Genomic DNA, 19,136 nt, shown 5'->3' with positions numbered 1-19,136 from the left:
CTGGACGGAACCAGCAGTGCTGAGCATACAGTCTCTGGAGAGCTGGACGGAACCAGCAGTGAAGAGCATTCAGTCTCTGGAGAGCTGGACGGAACCAGCAGTGAAGAGCATTCATTCTCTGGAGAGCTAGACGGAACCAGCAGTGAAGAGCATACAGTCTTTAGAGGGCTGGACGGAACCAGCAGTGAAGAGCATACTGTCTCTGGAGGGCTGGACGGAACCAGCAGTGAAGAGCATTCATTCTCTGGTGAGTGGGACGGAACCAGCAGTGAAGAGCATTCAGTCTCTGGAGAGCTGGACGGAACCAGCAGTGAAGAGCATTCAGTCTCTGGATGGCTGGACGGAACCAGCAGTGCAGAGCATTCATTCTCTGGTGATCTGGACGGAACCAGCAGTGAAGAGCATTCATTCTCTGGTGATCTGGACGGAACCAGCGGTGAAGAGCATTCATTCTCTGGTGAGCTGGACGGAACCAGCAGTGAAGAGCATTCAGTCTCTGATGAGCTGGACGGAACCAGCAGTGAAGAGCATTCAGTCTCTGGTGGGCTGGACGGAACCAGCTGTGAAGAGCATTCAGTCTCTGGTGATCTGGACGGAACCAGCAGTGAAGAGCATTCATCCTCTGGTGAACTGGACGGAACCAGCAGTGAAGAGCATTCATTCTCTGGTGAGCTGGATGAAGCCAGCAGTGAAGAGCATTCATTCTCTGGTGAGCTGGACGGAACCAGCGGTGAAGAGCATTCAGTCTCTGGTGGGCTGGACGGAACCAGCGGTGAAGAGCATTCATTCTCTGGTGGGCTGGACGGAACCAGCAGTGAAGAGCATTCATTCTCTGGTGAGCTGGATGAAGCCAGCAGTGAAGAGCATTCATTCTCTGGTGATCTGGACGGAACCAGCGGTGAAGAGCATTCAGTCTCTGGTGGGCTGGACGGAACCAGCAGTGAAGAGCATTCATTCTCTGGTGAGCTGGATGAAGCCAGCAGTGAAGAGCATTCATTCTCTGGTGATCTGGACGGAACCAGCAGTGAAGAGCATTCAGTCTCTGGTGGGCTGGACGGAACCAGCAGTGAAGAGCATTCATTCTCTGGTGAGCTGGATGAAGCCAGCAGTGAAGAGCATTCATTCTCTGGTGAGCTGGACGGAACCAGCGGTGAAGAGCATTCAGTCTCTGGTGGGCTGGACGGAACCAGCGGTGAAGAGCATTCATTCTCTGGTGAGCTGGACGGAACCGGCAGTGAAGAGCATTCATTCTCTGGTGAGCTGGACGGAACCAGCGGTGAAGAGCATTCAATCTCTGGAGAGCTGGACGGAACCAGCGGTGAAGAGCATTCAATCTCTGGAGAGCTGGACGGAACCAGCGGTGAAGAGCATCCAATCTCTGGAGAGCTGGACGGAACCAGCGGTGAAGAGCATTCAATCTCGGGAGAGCTGGACGGAACCAGCGGTGAAGAGCATTCAATCTCTGGAGAGCTGGACGGAACCAGTGGGGAAGAGCATTCAGTCTCTGGAGAGCTGGACGGAACCAGCGGTGAAGAGCATTCAATCTCTGGAGAGCTGGACGGAACCAGCGGTGAAGAGCATTCAATCTCTGGAGAGCTGGACGGAACCAGCGGCGAAGAGCATTCAGACTCTGGAGAGCTGGACGGAACCAGCGGTGAAGAGCATTCAATCTTTGGAGAGCTGGACGGGACCAGCGGCGAAGAGCATTCAGACTCTGGAGAGCTGGACGGAACCAGCGGCGAAGAGCATTCAATCTCTGGAGAGCTGGACGGAACCAGCGGGGAAGAGCATTCAGTCTCTGGAGAGCTGGACGGAACCAGCGGTGAAGAGCATTCAATCTCTGGAGAGCTGGACGGAACCAGCGGTGAAGAGCATTCAATCTCTGGAGAGCTGGACGGAACCAGCGGGGAAGAGCATTCAGTCTCTGGAGAGCTGGACGGAACCAGCGGTGAAGAGCATTCAATCTCTGGAGAGCTGGACGGAACCAGCGGTGAAGAGCATTCAATCTCTGGAGAGCTGGACGGAACCAGCGGTGAAGAGCATTCAATCTCTGGAGAGCTGGACGAAACCAGCGGGGAAGAGCATTCAGTCTCTGGAGAGCTGGACGGAACCAGCGGTGAAGACTCGGGCTCGGCAGGGCTGACTGTGAGCGCAGGCTCGGCAGGGCTGACGGTGCGCGCAGGCTCGGCAGGACTGACGGTGCGCGCAGGCTCGGCAGGGCTGACGGTGAGCGCAGGCTCGGCAGGGCTGACGGTGAGCGCAGGCTTTCTGGGGACAAGTATCCAACGGGGCCGGCGGATCGGGGGTAGAATCCCCTGGAAGCTCCCGGCGTCCATGTTGCTTTAGGTGGTCGGTCGATCTGTCACGGGGTATGGTGCAGGAGAACAGGAGTGCAGACGGAAGGAGCGGGAGGAATCCAGATAACCAAAGAAACGTATTTATTTTCCACATACAGGCAGGAGGACGGGGTTTCACAGAGGTAACATTCAACATCGACCGACAATCATAGAGTAACACAAAGGGAACTAAATACACAGACTAATCAAACATAATGGGGTGAGAACAGGTGAAACAGATGATGATGACGAGGAACAGGTGGCTGATGAGGGAGTGAACACGGGATAGGGTGACGAGAGGATCCTGGGAAGTGTAGTGCTGAAGACAAGACAGACTGGTGCAGACGGAGGACTGTGACAGGTAGCTAACTTGCAGCCAGATAACAACGTGCAACCCAACGTACAGTTTAGTGTCCCAAATTTGTTCAAATTGAAATGAAACAAAAAAAGAATTAAGAGCAGCAAGCTAACGCAAAACAAAAAACTGTTCCGTTAGGTTAACACCCTTGGACATTCGCGGCAGTAATCACAGCCGATTTGTGAAGTTTAAGACAAAAACGCTAAACTACCAAAAACTATAAGTAGACATGGACATAGAATTCACTAAGCTGGACGAACTTACCTTCAATTTAGAGGAAAAGATGGGTTCCCCAGCGATCATGACGGCTGTGTAGTTACTTTCAAAAAAACACGCCACATGCCTGGCACGTTGCCTCAGCCAATCAGAGTGGCTGACGTTACAGGTTGGATTATGACGATATGCTGCCTCAGCCAATCAGAGTTACGTTCACTGGTTTTTGACTCAGGTTGAAAGGCTGTCGTCGGCTGTCTTGACTTTTCTGCTGCTGTTAGTTCATTTTAAATTAGGAATAAGGTGGATATACCTAAATAGGCCACCATGAAATGTAAAAATACATATATGCATAAATAAATAACTTTATTAGGTTACTTAAATTAAATAAACCAGTAAAAAAAATTGTAAAAAACAAAAACAAAAAACATCTGTTTATAACTGTGAATTAACATCAAAGATGTTATCATATATTTTGAAAACTGCTTCCGTAAATGTTATGATGAATCTTATAATTTTATTAGGAAAATTTCATATTCATAAGAGTAAAATGAATAATTCTAAACCTTGTTTGAAGTTTTTTTTTTTTTTTTGGTCTAATTTTTAGTTTTCAGTATATTCTGTCTCTCAAATGTATCGATAAAAATGTAGTGATACAATTGTATTTGCTAAAAAATATTGAAGCTAATTGAAGCTAATTTTCTTTCTTTAAATAGTACAAATTACTGGTTTCTAACTTTCTTTTAAATCATAATATTATACACAATAGAGATAGTCCCTTTCCGGTTTTTATTTCATTTGTTCAATTCTGTCCTATTTTTATTTGTTTCTTATTTATTGTGAAATTATTATTTGTTGATTGTTATCTTTTTGGATGTCATGTTATTGTTGTAATTGTTGTGCATTATGTGCAATGTTAAAAAAACAAAAAACAAAAAAAACACAGCAATTAGGTTATACTGAGCCTGATCTTGTCTTAGAATGAAGTTATACCTTTCAGAAAAATGTTACCTGGGGTGAAACTCCCCTACCCTTATTTGCATGTGTATAGCTCACAGCATTTTCATTTACATGTCAAAGCCTCCTCTAGATTTAGGAGAAGGGGGGACAATGGGGGGACAACTGCCAAGCAAGGCCCACGTCAATTTCCGGCAATTCACAGCAGTTTTGAGTGTTACCTGTAAATTGCCGTGTGCAGTCGTAAACCTGAACTTCCATGACAATCTACAGTGCCGCTTACTGACGAAAATCCCACTTTTCATGCAGTGATATTCCCTGTCTGTGTTATTATGTGTACGGAGTCACACCACTTGAGATCTGTGTTCATGATTCATGTTTTTGTTTCGGTGCTAATCTTTTGGTTTGGTTATTGGATTTTGACCCCTACCTAGAAGACTACGATTTTGGATTACCCTATATTAAACATACTGCTTTTTGGGTATGTCTGTCCCCCCCGTGTGTTCGTGACACAAGATTGATGTGAGAGCCAATGAGATTACATGCAATAAACAAATGCAGTGATAAACAATGCAATGATGAAATGATATTAAAGCATAATCTCAAGTGTTTTATTTTTTATATATATATATATATTGTAATGATTCTTACCTTTCTCTTTTCTTTCATCTTCTCTGGTGTTTTGGGCTCCACATACACCTGATCATCACTACTATCATCTTTCCTCTCGACCTGTGATGTGTAATAGTGGAATTGATGAACATAGCAAATAGAAAACCATAAGAGTAACCTGGTGGCCTATATGAGATTAGATCAAATTGTAATAATGCAATAATAAACCATGTATTGCAATGATAACATGGTATTAAAGCATAATCTCAAGTATATATATATATATATATATATATATATCGTTATCGTAATGATTCTTACCTTTCTCTTTTCTTTCGTCTTCTCTGGTGTTTTGGGCTCCACATACACCTGATCATCACAACTATCATCTTTCCTCTCGACCTGTGATGTGTAATAGTGGAATTGATGAACATAGCAAATAGAAAACCATAAGAGTAACCTGGTGGCCTATATGAGATTAGATCAAATTGTAATAATGCAATAATAAACCATGTATTGCAATGATAACATGGTATTAAAGCATAATCTCAAGTATATATATATATATATATCGTTATCGTAATGATTCTTACCTTTCTCTTTTCTTTCGTCTTCTCTGGTGTTTTGGGCTCCACATACACCTGATCATCACAACTATCATCTTTCCTCTCGACCTGTGATGTGTAATAGTGGAATTGATGAACATAGCTAATAGAAAACTATAAGATTAACCTGGTGGCCTATATGAGATTAGATCAAATTGTAATAATGCAATAATAAACCATGTATTGCAATGATAACATGGTATTAAAGCATAATCTCAAGTGTCTATATATATATATATATATATACAGTATATATACTGTTTATCATAATGATTCTTACCTTTCTCTTTTCTTTCGTCTTCTCTGGTGTTTTGGGCTCCACATACACCTGATCATCACTACTATCATCTTTCCTCTCGACCTGTGATGTGTAATAGTGGAATTGATGAACATAGCAAATAGAAAACCATAAGAGTAACCTGGTGGCCTATATGAGATTAGATCAAATTGTAGGTTGTTTTAAGATAATTCGACATGAAGATTAGATCAAAAGACTGGTTACAGTTAAATACAAATACATAATTGCTTTTTAATAAATAATTGCACGTATTCACAGCAAATTCTTCTAGATTTGTAATATTTGAAATTATAATTATTATTATTATACCCTCTGATTAAAATTACCTTGCTTCTAATGTGTTTGAATGGCAGACCCTTCACTAGTGGAGAAACGTATACTCCTTTACGCTTCTGATTTTTCTTTTTCCACTGTTCCATTTCCACTCGATAGGACTGGAAGAGATGTCGTATAAGCACATACATTACTCTTTTTATGAAATATTTTCCAGCATCTTGTGTTTTTAACAAAGAGTCATTAAAATGACAATGTTTTGTAAAAGGTACAAACATAAAAAATATTTCCATACTTTCTTTCTCGATCTTTCTGTGTCTTCATATTCACGGAGCTGTGCATCATGCATCCGTTGGTATATCTGCACAAAGTCATCCATCCGTGTGAGTCTCCTCCTCTGGAACCTAATTTTTTTGAGGTCCCACTGACTTTTTTCCATGATTCCCTGCGTACGATTGTCCTGCGTAAAGTTCTGAAAAACAATTAGCCAACACATTAAATTACAAATTTGCCTTTTAATCAATGAATTCAAATTAATAATCTAAGTTTTACCTGTTTTTTGGACTGACTGACTTCTTTAAAAATCTTGCTGAAATGCTGGTACGCTGAACCAGTACCATGACGACCAATATCGCCTAAAGTATTACGTGATAATAAGATAAGATGACAATATGAATATATATATATATATATATATGTGTGTGTGTGTGTGTGTGTGTGTGTGTGTGTGCAATTATTTATATTGTTATCATCAATAATAAGTTAGTTTAGAAAACCTACCTAGCATCAGACCAGACCACAATGTTGCATGTGGGAGGAAGTACTTGGCCAATCTCGCAATGAATGTTGGTGCATGGTAATTGTTTTCTTCGCCATCGTAGTCAAGAGGTGCCCTCTCTATTACCTGCTGGAAGTGGCTCTGGAGAGGGGTGGTTCCCACATCATTCTGGAAATAATTTTTTTCATTGTACACAATTAAATATTGATGTTTATGTAGCACAATGTTGTGTAGTTAGACATAGCATTTGTTTAAAACAAATAAAATTTTCAGTGATTTTGTGAATACATTCCAAATGTATGCTCAAATTATGTTAATTATACTAATGAATAAAGATAATTGACTAATAATTCTGCATCACATTGTGGGCCAGTACTCTCTAGAGGAAATAAGCAAGAGGTAGTGCACATCCTAAATTAAATAAAGTATTTAACTGTCATGTCTTGTCTTCATGTACATGATGTAAAACACACACATAATTGTGAATTTATCAAAGTAGGTCAAGTCAGAGATTCCAACACAAGACCATACCTCGTGACTGTGCGAAGCGTCAGTCAGATGACGTCTTGGGATGAGAATGTGTTGCAGCATGTGCTGACAACATTATACATGATTAGAAGTCACACTTTGTTAATTACCTTGTAGTCTTCAGCAGTGATGTTTTGATCATCAATATCCAGTGTGCCGACTTGTTCCATAAGGACTAGCAGGTTTTTGTAATGCTTTTCAACATTGTCTCCACTGCAAGGACTACAAAACACCACTGTGGCACTAAGAATCACCTCATCCATCTGCTTCAGTGTTGATGCACATGCCAGTAGCCCAAATGTGTGCATGCCAAGTTTGTAATGTTTTTGCATACTAAAATAATAGCAAGAAAAAATAAATTAATTTCAGAACGCTTTAGAAACTACTCTGTTGAAAAAAATACCTACTGTTTTTTGCACAGATCCTTTGCATTCTTCATAATGTGACTCAGGCATCTATGAAGAATGGGAATGTCGAATTTTTCGGTCTGGTATTGGCCAGTGATAATTTCGAAGTACTTCTGCAGAAGATCCTCTAGACTCAATTTACAGAATGTAAAAGCAATGGAATTTTGAAGAACGAGGGAGCCATCACAAATTATTATGACTGGCCTTTTGACTGCTTTTTTCCCATACTGCTTCATCAAGTCAGTTTGAAAAGCCTGCAAGAAGTATGTGACAGAGGCTGTGGTGTGGTCACAAGTCAGGTAGGTTGCAACTGGAAGAGGAGATGCACCCTTCGAAGGATTGCGCACTACCAATTCATACACATAGTATGGTGGACTTGTAGTGCTCCCTTTTTGAACTATACTACCAGTTGCATCCAGATAGACTATATCCTCTTTGCACCTCTGGTAAAACACTGAGAGAGTTTTCTTGGACCACAGCATAATGCCTTTTGGGTGCATCAAGACCCTCTGCAGGACTTCATTCTCTGATCCCTTCTTTTCATTGACCATTATCTGGAGACTCAAAAGTTCATTAGAATGAGGTCTTTTCAGTTTTCTTTGGCTCCATGAAATTGTTTTCAGCACCTCCTTTGTTGGCACCTCATCCCTGCACCCAGACTGCATCACCATATCAGGGAGTTTTTGAATGGAATCCAAGTACTTCTGGGTAGTTTTGTTTCCAGATCTTCTCCAATCGATGTGTGTGCATCTGCATGCACTGGCCTCCTTTTTAGCTCATTGGTACTGTGGCACACCTCGCCTCCTGTGAACACCACGGCTGCCTTCAGGGTGACCTCATCTTTGACTTCCACAGTAACATTAATTGGGCAATTTTCAAACCGACAGTAGCCATTGCATTTGAATAGTGGTGTGGATTTTAGAGACTGCAGGGTTTTTACAGAGTGGCGTTTAAAACCAAAACTGCAATATGGGTGAATGGACCGAATTCCTCTGGCAATCACGTTTGTCCACTGCAGTCCTTGAAAGCATCTCCCTTTTTGATGCTTCCTCAGGTCTTGCCATTCTTTTTTGTCAATAAAAAAGAAACATGGCTCTTGTGGCAAACTACACCTGAAGAATGCATCATCTGGCTCACTGTTCTCTGTCGAAGTTGATTCACCCAAGTCTGATTCCTTGTCACTATCCTGTAACACAAAAATAATTAATTGTTTTTGATTGAAATAAGATTTGCATTTACTATTTTTGCTTTTAAGATTTGCTTTTACTATTAAACAGATGAATTGTATTATTTTGATAAAAATAACATTTTTTTTTTTACTGTTGAACCTGTAAGATAGATAACTATGTTATACTGTATGTGTTATAATTTCACATTTCTCAAAGAGAGCACACATTTTTGAGCCAAACGTTTAATAAAGGTTGCAATACCTTAAAAAACAAAAAATTGATCCCGGATGTTATTTCCCCTTTAATTATTTTTGTAAATTGCCATGTAATCTCTCTATACTTGCATTTTCACTATTTGTTTGAAAGTGATATGATATTGAAAAGGTTTAAGGATTCTTTTAATATTCTGTCAGTATTGCTTTCCTTAAATGTATAACTTAAACAGAAACCGAGCCGTTTTGTTAAAATATTAATACAGTTTTACTACCTTTTGACCTGAAGATTCCAACGCTTTTTGTGTGGACTGAGGACTGTTAGCCTTTAAAGATGATGTCAAATTCTGCCAGGAGCCCTGAAAAAAGACATTATCAGCAACACAAAGAAAACATTTAATAAGAATTCAACATAGAATACATTTTAAATTTTACTTCATAACCTTTTGATCAAGAAAGGCTGATTTGCATTCCAGCAGTGGAGTCTCCGGCTTTACTGAATGACTTGTGATTGCAGTGTCACTGTCAGACAACACGTCCTGGAGGTGAGCATGTACAGACATTTTTAATAAATACAAATATAACCTACAAAGTGATTGTTATTTAAATAAAAAAGTAAGAAGTTTACCTTTTCAAAGGAAGATGAACATTCATTTTCTTGCTCCAAAAATGGAGACCAATTACTAGCTCCCACATCACTTTCATCCTAATGTCCAAAGGTGGAATTAAAAGTCTCAAAACTAAACTGCTTCTATATAACTTAACACATCCGAGGTTGCACTCCAATTTTAGATAATAATCAAATTTTATTAATTTAAATTATTTTAACAATAATAATTATAGAAAACATGGCCTACTCTATTATTACTGTAAATAGAAAATAAATATTACATAAATATAGCATAAATATGCAGTTATTGTCTTTCATATATTTTTTTAATGAGAAGACTGGATCTGAAATCTGCAAGTGAACATGTGGGTCTCCTGTTACATAATGAACACTACCTGGATAATTGTATAGTGCAACCTTTGACAATCATCATAGATGATATTGCACAGTGACCATAGCAAAACCTTCTGAATGAACTGACAGATAAATTACCAAGGAGGAATTGTGCTGTCCACAAGGTATCTGCTCAACATCATCATCATATCTCACTTTTGTGCTGCTCTTGATCACTGAAGTTTCCTGATAAAAACAAAGATAAAATAACTTCATGGTAAATCACAACAATAGCATGACTAAACTATTGTTATTTTACATTTTATATGCATAAAATATGTTAAATACATTAAATAGTTTAGAAATTATTTGACTCTTGACTTTGTCATTAATACTGAAGCAAGAACAGAGCTGTTTTGTAAAAATAAATACAGTTTTACTACCTTTTCAATTGAGGATTCATACTGTGTTTCAGCAGGAGGACTGTCAACATTTAAAGCTGTTTCCCAGGAACCCTGAAATTAGACATTATCAACAACAACAAAAAAACCCATATTAAAAATTAATGGAATTTAAATGGATTTTTTTTTCAGAAGAGAAAATACCTTCCAAAGATGTGCAATGGCTTTGCGAATTTTAAGCCGGTTCACTGATGTATTCGGCACTTCAAGGTCTTTGCAGACATCTCCCCATAAATCCGCTTCATTGTAGACACTGTAGTCCCTTATATTAGCCCCAGGTTTAGCAAATTTTGTAAGGCTTTGCCATATTTGGTCCAGGCTTTTGGAAATTCTCTTTGACTTTAAATGAGATAAAAATCGAACAAAGGTTTAAGGCACCCCACATATGTTATATGTTATTGTATATCACTTAAAAAATTGTCAGTTAAGTTTAATACATGCCTTTCCAAAGGTGGTGAAGGTGCAGGTTCTGAATCAAACACACACACACACACACACACACACACACACACTCTCACTGGCATTTTCCCATTTGGCTTTTCCCGACCGCAGACGAGGGTTTGCAAAGCATTTTTCCCGGTGTTTTTCTGTCAATTTCTTGTATTTTCCCCCCTTATGAACAACAACTTTGGCCACACGATAAAAACTCCTTGTGGTTTGATCGATCTGAGCAACCGTAAACGACGCCAAACATAGGCATTTTGAGTGTGTTATAGTGCTTCCTAACTCTAGCGTGACACTAATCGGCGGTGATTGGTCAGATGACAGACCCATAAACATATTGATAAAGCACTACAGTACTACAAGACGCTCTATTCTTTGACAACTCCAATAACAGCGACAAACATTTCACATATTTAAAAAAAATTGACATTGGAGACCTAGAAGCTGCGCTGAGCGTAACTTACACACGCGCGCACACACAAATACTGCCTCCCGCCCTGACGCAACAAAACCGTTCAAAACCCATAAAAGCAAAAATTATTAATAATACTTACAGGTTGTGATTCGGAGGAGGAAGCTGATCCATATACACTGGGTAAGTAAGTTACTGAGCCCTCCTTCAGGAACAACCGCTTATGAATGCACATTTGAATTCATTTATGTTTTTGAACTAACATTATTTGTCAATAAAATGATGAGAACACAATCGGGCTATAGTGTTGATATGAACTCTAACCACCGATTCTTCACATGCTCGTCCCTGGTAAATGAAAACAAAGTGGCTGAACTATCTCTGCATAGTAGAACACAGCGTCTTCTCGACATGATGCTATGATGAAGTGTTTGAGTGTGTAGACTTCGAGTTTACACTTCCGTCTGCGCGCGCAGTAACTGGGCGTGGCCAGTATGTATCTACGTCACGATGTAACAGCTAATGACTCGTTTCAAAAACAATTCATTTAATAGACTCACTTTTAAAAGACCATAACTTTATATACGGTGCACTTTCAGATTTTCATTCCCTTAGAGCTATATTCCACACCATATGAACAGTCATTTTCAAAAATCCATGATAGGGGCTCTTTAGAGTCATTGAAATGCTCACAAAGGAATCAATTCGTTTTATAACGACTATCTGATTCCTGACCTCAAGATTTTCGATTCCCAACCCTACAGTTGAGTGAGGCATGCGTTAATGATTGTGGTATCCTTACAGGAGTGTTAACCTTCTCTCTGTCTCTGTAGCGGCCATGAACTTCTCCACCTCCAGCAGTGAGAGCAGCTGCGGTACACCAATGACGTACATCAATGACAAGCCTCCGTTCACCAGCCACTTCCGCAAACCCAGAGTTCAGTTTTTAGAGCTGGACAGTGAGTCCGGCGGCTCGTACAGGTACAGGAGGTGTCCTTCCTGCTTCATTGCATCATGTTTGGCGATTTGTTTAGCTTTATATCACATCATGCTCCTTCTCAAAGGGACTTAACTGGCATTCTTGATCTCCAGCTCTCTGGTACTAGATAAAGGGAAAACGCCACAATTCTTTAAGAGATTCTGCTATCGATACATGTCCCCTTTTAAACCAACGCGAGAACGCGCTGTTATCTCAGATAACTCAATCCAGCGATAATAATCATAAACAACAGGTGTGTTCAAAGAACCCAATGGGCTTTATGCACAGCTGCACTACTTCCTGAGCTTTAGCCAGCTCCTTGTTTCCTGTCTGCCATTATTGGACACATTGATTAATTCAGGTGTGCTTGACCTCAGTAGTCACTGCAACAATAATCAGACACACCTGAATTAATCAATGTGTCCAATAATGGCAGACAGGAAACAAGGAGATGGCTGAAGTTCAGGAAGTAGTGCAGCTGTGCATAAAGCCCATTAGACGGATCATGATTAGCACGATGATATTATCTTGATTATGGCTTATTGATTATGAAAAAAGCAAATATGTTGTTCACATATTATTGTAGCCCTAGTTGTGCTGTATTGTGTACCTACACCGTAGCCAATAATATGTTATATTGTTACGTTATGATGTAGTGTATTCATATGTTAGATTAACTGAAATAAATGAACTTTTGCACGATATTGCTTATATACATCCATCTTTAATCTATTTCTTTTGTGAATCGTTCTTTCAGATGCTTGTTTAATTTTCAGATGCTTGTATATATTATATCATTTGTTTTTGTTTTCCATTTCTTTTGAAAGGATGAAAATACATTGCCTCCATTGCTACGAGCCGCAGGAGGACATCACCTTGCATCTGGCCACTGTCTGCCTCCGAGACAGCACAGAGGCTGAACGGGCAGCTGAGGTCCAGAGAGCAGAGGCTTCTGCTCTAGAGTGGATGGACACTGCAAGAGTTTGGGACTTCAAAGAGATCTGCACGCTGTTGCCTGACAGCGGGAGTCAGATGGTCCTTGTGAAGGAGTTAATTCGTCTGGGATTTTTGGTCAGGAACCAGCCAGCTCCTTCTCTGTTGCCCACATCTGCCTCAGATGACGCAATCCCATCTCATGGCAAAAAGTAAGTGCATTATAGTTTGCTGGCATGGTTTTCAGTGTGACTTTGTCCTCTCAGAATAATACAGTTTTAATAACAATGTTATTATTCACATAATCTTAATGGTGGTGTCTAAAGGTATCTTGTCTGTTTTGTCCCGTTTAATCCAAACAGACGGTCTATCGGGTCTGCGTCTGATGTTCATAAACATCAGGCAGTCTTGTTTAGGGCCATGGCAGATGTGGAGCGGATTAAAGGGGACCTCCAGGTGGGCCGCAAGATCTCAAGTGCAGACATGACCTTCTACAGGTATTACTGTGAATATTGGGGATTGCCCCACTGAAAACTGGTGAACTATGCTATTGACCGCTGCAGAACTCTGGTCAAAGAGTCGGAGTCATCAGAGAGCGTTTAAGTGTTTAATGCACAAGAGTGACCATAGTGGTACATGGTAGTTTCTGAAATAAATAACATAACAGAAATGAATATTCACTCACTGAATTATTCAACAACTTAAGATATTACAAACTCAAATATAAACATCTCTGTAAAGTGCACAGATACATGAAATATATTATAAATCAAGAAATATAGGCCTATTAATATGAATCTACAATAAACTGCATAATGCAATTGAATTGACAAACACCGAATGTTATAGAAATCGACGGTCTTCATTATCACTGGCAGTACTAAATGACAATAAGTGAAAAATATTATCCACAGAGAAAATCACCTCAAAGTATTAACTTGTAAATATGAACAAACCGAGCCGCGATGCTAGCGGGATAATCTGCTCGTTAAGCAGGATCAAATTACCGTTAGAAAGATCGCTAAACATAATAAACATTATCTAACTCAGCACAGATCGTCACATTGTATTTCAACTGCACTATTAACAATATACACAGAAGGAAACTTACTTTGTCATAAACTTTCTCTTGCACATGAACGCTGTACATGAACGCGTGCACAATATGATGCTCAACTGGTCTAGCTTAGTGAATAGGCAATTACACTTAGTTCGTACGTGCTGAGAACGCTGCACTACGTTATCTGCGTACAACGCAACTTAAAACGTCACCCACGTAACCAGCTCAATTTCTAAAGGGAGAGAATTCTCAACAGCCGCCCCCACAATTGATCAGCAATTGGGTAATCAAGAGAATTCTCTAACTGTCTGTGGTGTTACCTTCTAGAGCAGGCAACTGTATCAAGCGTGCAACTGGTCTAATGTAAGCTTTACCGTCAATGACAACTTCAACAGTTCGCACACATCCATCACTGCTGGGCAATGTCTTCCGAACTCTGCCTATGGGCCACTGAGCTCTAGGGAGTTGCGGATCCACAATCAGTACAACAGAGTCGACCTCCAGGTTTTCGGAAGCTTTATGCCACTTCTGCCTTGTCTGAAGTGTAGGCAAGTAGTTTTTGGTGAACTGTATCCAGAATTGATCCGCCATGTGTTGACAGTGACGCCACCTCCGCCGCCCCATGTCTCCTGGAGCATACGCCACCTGAGGGAGAGAGGCATCCCGCCGCCCCATAAGGAGAATGTTTGGAGTAATCGGATCGATGTCGGCAACATCTGTCGATGCATATCCCAGAGGTTTTGAATTGAGAATTCCCTCCACTTCCACTAGGATTGTGGACAGAACATCCTCTGTGACTGCTTGGTTCCCAACGGCTACCTGGAGAGCATTTTTTATAGAGCGGACCTCGCGCTCCCATATTCCGCCAAAATGAGGAGCGCTGGGCGGGTTAAGCTTAAAGTCAATTTGGTGGTCTGCAAGACGGATTTGGAGTTCTGACTCCATACTGCAGAAGGCTTCCCGTAGCTCTCTTTCTGCCCCGCGGAAGTTGGTGCCACGATCAGAACGGATCTCGCGAGGTTGTCCTCTTCTGGCAATGAGCCTGCGGAGTGCAAGAAGGAAGGCATCGACATCCATCGAATTAAGAAGCTCGATGTGAACTGCCCTGGTTGTGAGGCATTTGAAGATCAGGCCCCAGCGTTTCTCATTTCTCCTTCCTATTTTGACCAGGTACGGGCCAAAGCAGTCAACACCCGTTGAATAAAAGGGTGGGCAGAGTAGACGGAGGCGTTCTGGTGGCAAATCTGCCATTTGAGGTACCTTTGGCTGCGCTCTCCAACGCTGACAGGGCTGACAATGGAGTTGATGGTGCTTGATAGCCTGGCGTCCTCTGAGAACCCAATACTGCCTACGTATCTCAGCATAGACTCTCTCAGCTCCCGGATGTAACAGACGCTCGTCAAATTCTTGAATAAGGAGCTTTGTTACCGCGTGTCTTGGGTCCAGTACAATGGGATGAATTTGTTCTGGGTCTGAGTTTGCAAGCCTTCTTAGACGGCCCCCGACTCGTATCATGTTGGTCAGGGGGTCCCACTCTGGAGCGAGGTTAACTAATCGACTGTGTGCAGGAATACATTTCTTTGCTTTAAGGGCAGCTACCTCTTCCGGGAAGCTCTGAGCTTGACATGCCCTCAACAAGACAGCTTCCGCCTCTCTGTTAGTCATTATTTCACTGTTTGATGTGGCCGCCCCTTGACAGGCTTGTAGAGTTGCCCTTACTAACTCTCGCCAGGTCTTGAACTGTGTAACATCGGGGAGGTTGGACTCCATTCCAACTGCCATAACAGAGTAGCACATTAGGCCTTTCAATTCAGAAACTACTTCTGACGGTGCAACTTCAGGTCTTTTGGGCCAGTGCTCTGGGCTTTGTTTCAAGAATGGAGGCCCTTGACTCCACCGACTGGGCTTGGACAAACTTTGAAGGGTTTTGCCTCTCGTTATGTCGTCAGCTGGATTATCCTGCGTGTTAACATACCTCCAAGAGCTGTAGTCTGTCAATTCTTGGATCTCGGTGACTCTTGTCCCAACGAACACCTTGTACCGGCAAGAGTCTGACTGAATCCACTCTAGCACGGTCATGGAGTCTGTCCACAGAATTGTCTGACTAATGGAGAGTGTCAGCTCATCCCTCACCAGTTTGGCCAGCTGAGCTCCAGCTAAGGCAGCGCAAAGCTCCAGGCGGGGTATAGACTGCTGCCTCTTAGGAGCAACCCGTGATCTGGCCATTACAAAGGAAACATGAATGTCACCGCTGGTTTCAACGGCCAAATATGCCACTGCTCCGTACGCTCTTTCAGAGGCGTCGCAGAACACATGAAGGGAGCTGTGCTGTTCTGCTGCAGTTGTGGAGGCTGGCGTGTAACAGCGAGGAATGGAAACTGTAGAGAGTTGTTTAAGCTCGCTTTCCCAGTCAGTCCAGGTGGCCTTAAGGTTTGGCGGTAGATCTGGGTCATCCCAGTCTCTCTTTTTAGCCCACAACTGTTGGATGATCACCTTTGCTCTGGTGGTGAATGGCAATATGAACCCCAGTGGATCATATTGGGACGCCAACACCTGGTAAGCAGCTCTCATCGTCAGTTCTGCATGCTCAATGAGCCGATAATGATAGCCGAGGGTATCAGCTGCACAATTCCACCTGAGGCCTAATGTAGGTTCCATAAGGTCAACACGATTTTGCACCAACCACTGCTCTGTAGCTGATGACCGGGCTTCTGTCGGTAGATGAGCTACCACCGCTGGATGACTGCTAGCCCACTGTCTTAAGTCGAACCCTCCTTCTGCTAACATGCTGCGCAACTGGTCCACAGCTTGCTTGGCTTCTGAGACAGTAGGGAAGCTTGTCAGGCAGTTATCCACGTAGAAGCTTTGGTGGACTAGCCGTTGCAGCCCTGGATATTTGGCTTCAGAATTGCAAGCGTGATGTTGCAGAGCAAAGATGGCACAGCATGGACTGCTTGTAGTACCGAATGGCAGAACCTGCCACTCGTATACATCTGGAAAGTTTCCACTCTGCAGATCTCTCCAAATGAAACGGAGAAAGGGTCTGTCTTTCGGCAATAGACGGACCTGATGGAACATGCCCTTGATATCTGCGCTCATTGCCACAGGATGCTGTCTGAATCTCAGGAGTACTCCTAACAGCGATGGTCCAAGTGTGGGACCTGGGAGGAGCTGGTCATTCAAGGACAGGCCATGGTATCTGAAAGAACAGTCAAACACCAGTCGATGTTTATTGTTATGACTCACAAGATGATGGGGCAGGTACCATGCCTCTGTTTGTGTCGCATCCGTCTGGTTGAGCTTGACTACGTAACCTGCCTCTATGAGCTTGGCAATCTCTCCTGAATAGATTGAGGCCTTGTCAGGGTCCTTCTGGAGTCTCCTCTCAGTGTTCCTCAGATTTGCAAGGACGGACTGCATGGAGCCCTTAAGCTCTGGAGTCCCTGGGTTCCACAGAAGAGGTGTGGCGTAACGCTGTACTCCCTTAACATTGACTCGCTCAGTTTCAGATGCAAGCAACTGCATAGCCTCTTTGTCTTGCCTAGACCGGACAACCAGTTTCTCGTTACGAAAAGGCAGCACATCCAGTTGCCATAACCTCTCCACATTTCTGTAAAGAAGATCATCTGGGTGGTCAGTGGAGATGAAGAAACACTGCTGCACTGGTTCTTGGCTTGTGATACTCATTTCTGCCCCTTGAAGTGCCCAGCCAAGAGCTGTACAGACTGCCACGGGTCCCCCTTTGCTGCCTTGACGAATAGGCTCTTTAGCAGTAATAAGATGAACTTGGTCTGAACCTATGAGCACCAGTGGACGTACCTTGTGAAAGGGCTGTAGTGGAACACCTCTTAGATGTGCATACCGTCTCTGAAGAGTCTGCACTGGGTATGACTGTTCCACCAGATCAATGCCAGAAGCCGTGAATGCTCCGAACACTTGATAGCGTTTCTCTGGTTTACCTCTTGCAGAGATTTCGAAGGTGACCTTTGAGCCATTAAGGTGAGTGGTGTCTGGACGGACTGTACGAAGTGCTAGAGTCTCAGGTTCACCTTTAAGCTGAAGCTTCTGGACAGCAGTAGGTAGGATCATGGTGCGCTGTGCTCCATCATCTAATATACATAAGTCTCTATTGTCTTTGCTTCGTGGTGCAACAGCACAGGCACCACTTTCAGAAAGACTCTGCCTGATGCAATGGATGGCAAAAGGTAGATGCGGCTCTCTGAGGTAGCTGATGATGTATTGGTTGCACGACTTCGGGCCACGCCATGGAGCACTTGAAGGTGAATACCACCACAGTCACTGCAGGGTTTCTTCAGATTACAGGTCTCAGGCGCATGGGAACGGGCACATTTCCAGCAGCGCTTCCCCTCTGAAATCCACTTACAAAGATCAGACACTGACTGTTCTTTAATACTACTGCATCGAGTGATGTAGTGTTCTTTACTGCCACAGAAAAGGCAGTTGACTTTGAGGGGGGTCTTCTTCCAAGACACCTTAGGACCGGGGGATGCTGTATCCTCCATGGCTGCTGCACCATGATACAAGGCTGTACTTTGGCTTCTTGGTTTAGATGCACTCTTCTCCTTTGAACCACTGGGATCACGTTCATACTGGTAACGTTGCACTAACCTGCTAGACAATCTCTGTTGCTGAGCTTTGACGTGGAGCCACCCTGCAAAGTCTTGTAGGTTGTACGGGTTAATACTGAGGGAGTTGAGCTTCCCTTGTAGCTGGAGAAACTCTATGAAACCATCTCTTAAGTACTTTGGCAGTTTACCAACCAAACGATCCACATGCGAGCAGCAGTTCAACTCCATCCCTCTGGGTCCCTCCAAAGATAACAGCATGCTCACTAAGAGGTGAACACGGAGAGCAAAACTCTGAAAACTGCGTGCATCATTTGGTTTTACCTCTGGTGCTGTGAGGATTGCTGCTATTTCGCTCTGCGCCAGCTGATGGGGTTGGCCATATTGTAACTGAAGAGCTTGCATAGCTGCGGAGTACGGGTATGGATGATGGCGGCAGGACTGGCCAATCATTTGTGCCTCAGGCAGTTTAAGGTGTTCCAGCAAGATATGGTACTTGTATTTCTCATCTAGCTCTGCATGAGGTTCAAGAAGATTGTCTAGTGCTAACTTGAGGTTAGCGAATTCCCTTT

General features: G+C 42.7%; 1 protein-coding gene and 1 long non-coding RNA gene across 2 annotated transcripts; both read right to left on the bottom strand.

The window, feature by feature from the left end:
- Positions 1-3,103: 3,103 nt before the first annotated feature.
- On the bottom strand, positions 3,104-7,916 carry LOC148997358 (uncharacterized). The gene is made up of 11 exons (XM_089119871.1): positions 7,366-7,916; positions 7,069-7,291; positions 6,433-6,598; positions 6,205-6,287; positions 5,948-6,124; positions 5,706-5,813; positions 5,362-5,442; positions 5,070-5,150; positions 4,798-4,878; positions 4,516-4,596; positions 3,104-3,181 (listed from the first exon to the last, which is right to left on the bottom strand). The coding sequence occupies exons 1-11, from the start codon at positions 7,914-7,916 to the stop codon at positions 3,104-3,106; spliced, it is 1,710 nt and encodes a 569-aa protein (XP_088975997.1).
- A 547-nt stretch (positions 7,917-8,463) lies between these two features.
- Positions 8,464-9,276, bottom strand: LOC148997357 (uncharacterized). The gene is made up of 3 exons (XR_016147206.1): positions 9,190-9,276; positions 9,022-9,105; positions 8,464-8,551 (listed from the first exon to the last, which is right to left on the bottom strand). It is a non-coding gene; the product is annotated as an uncharacterized LOC148997357 (long non-coding RNA).
- Between the last annotated feature and the right edge of the window lie 9,860 nt (positions 9,277-19,136).

Source organism: Pimephales promelas, chromosome 2, assembly GCF_988280905.1.
Source record: "Pimephales promelas chromosome 2, fPimPro1.hap1.1, whole genome shotgun sequence".
NCBI classification, from domain to species: Eukaryota; Metazoa; Chordata; class Actinopteri; order Cypriniformes; family Leuciscidae; genus Pimephales; species Pimephales promelas.
The sequence above is the reverse complement of the archived record's forward strand: the minus strand, read 5'-3'. Positions and strand labels throughout refer to the sequence as shown.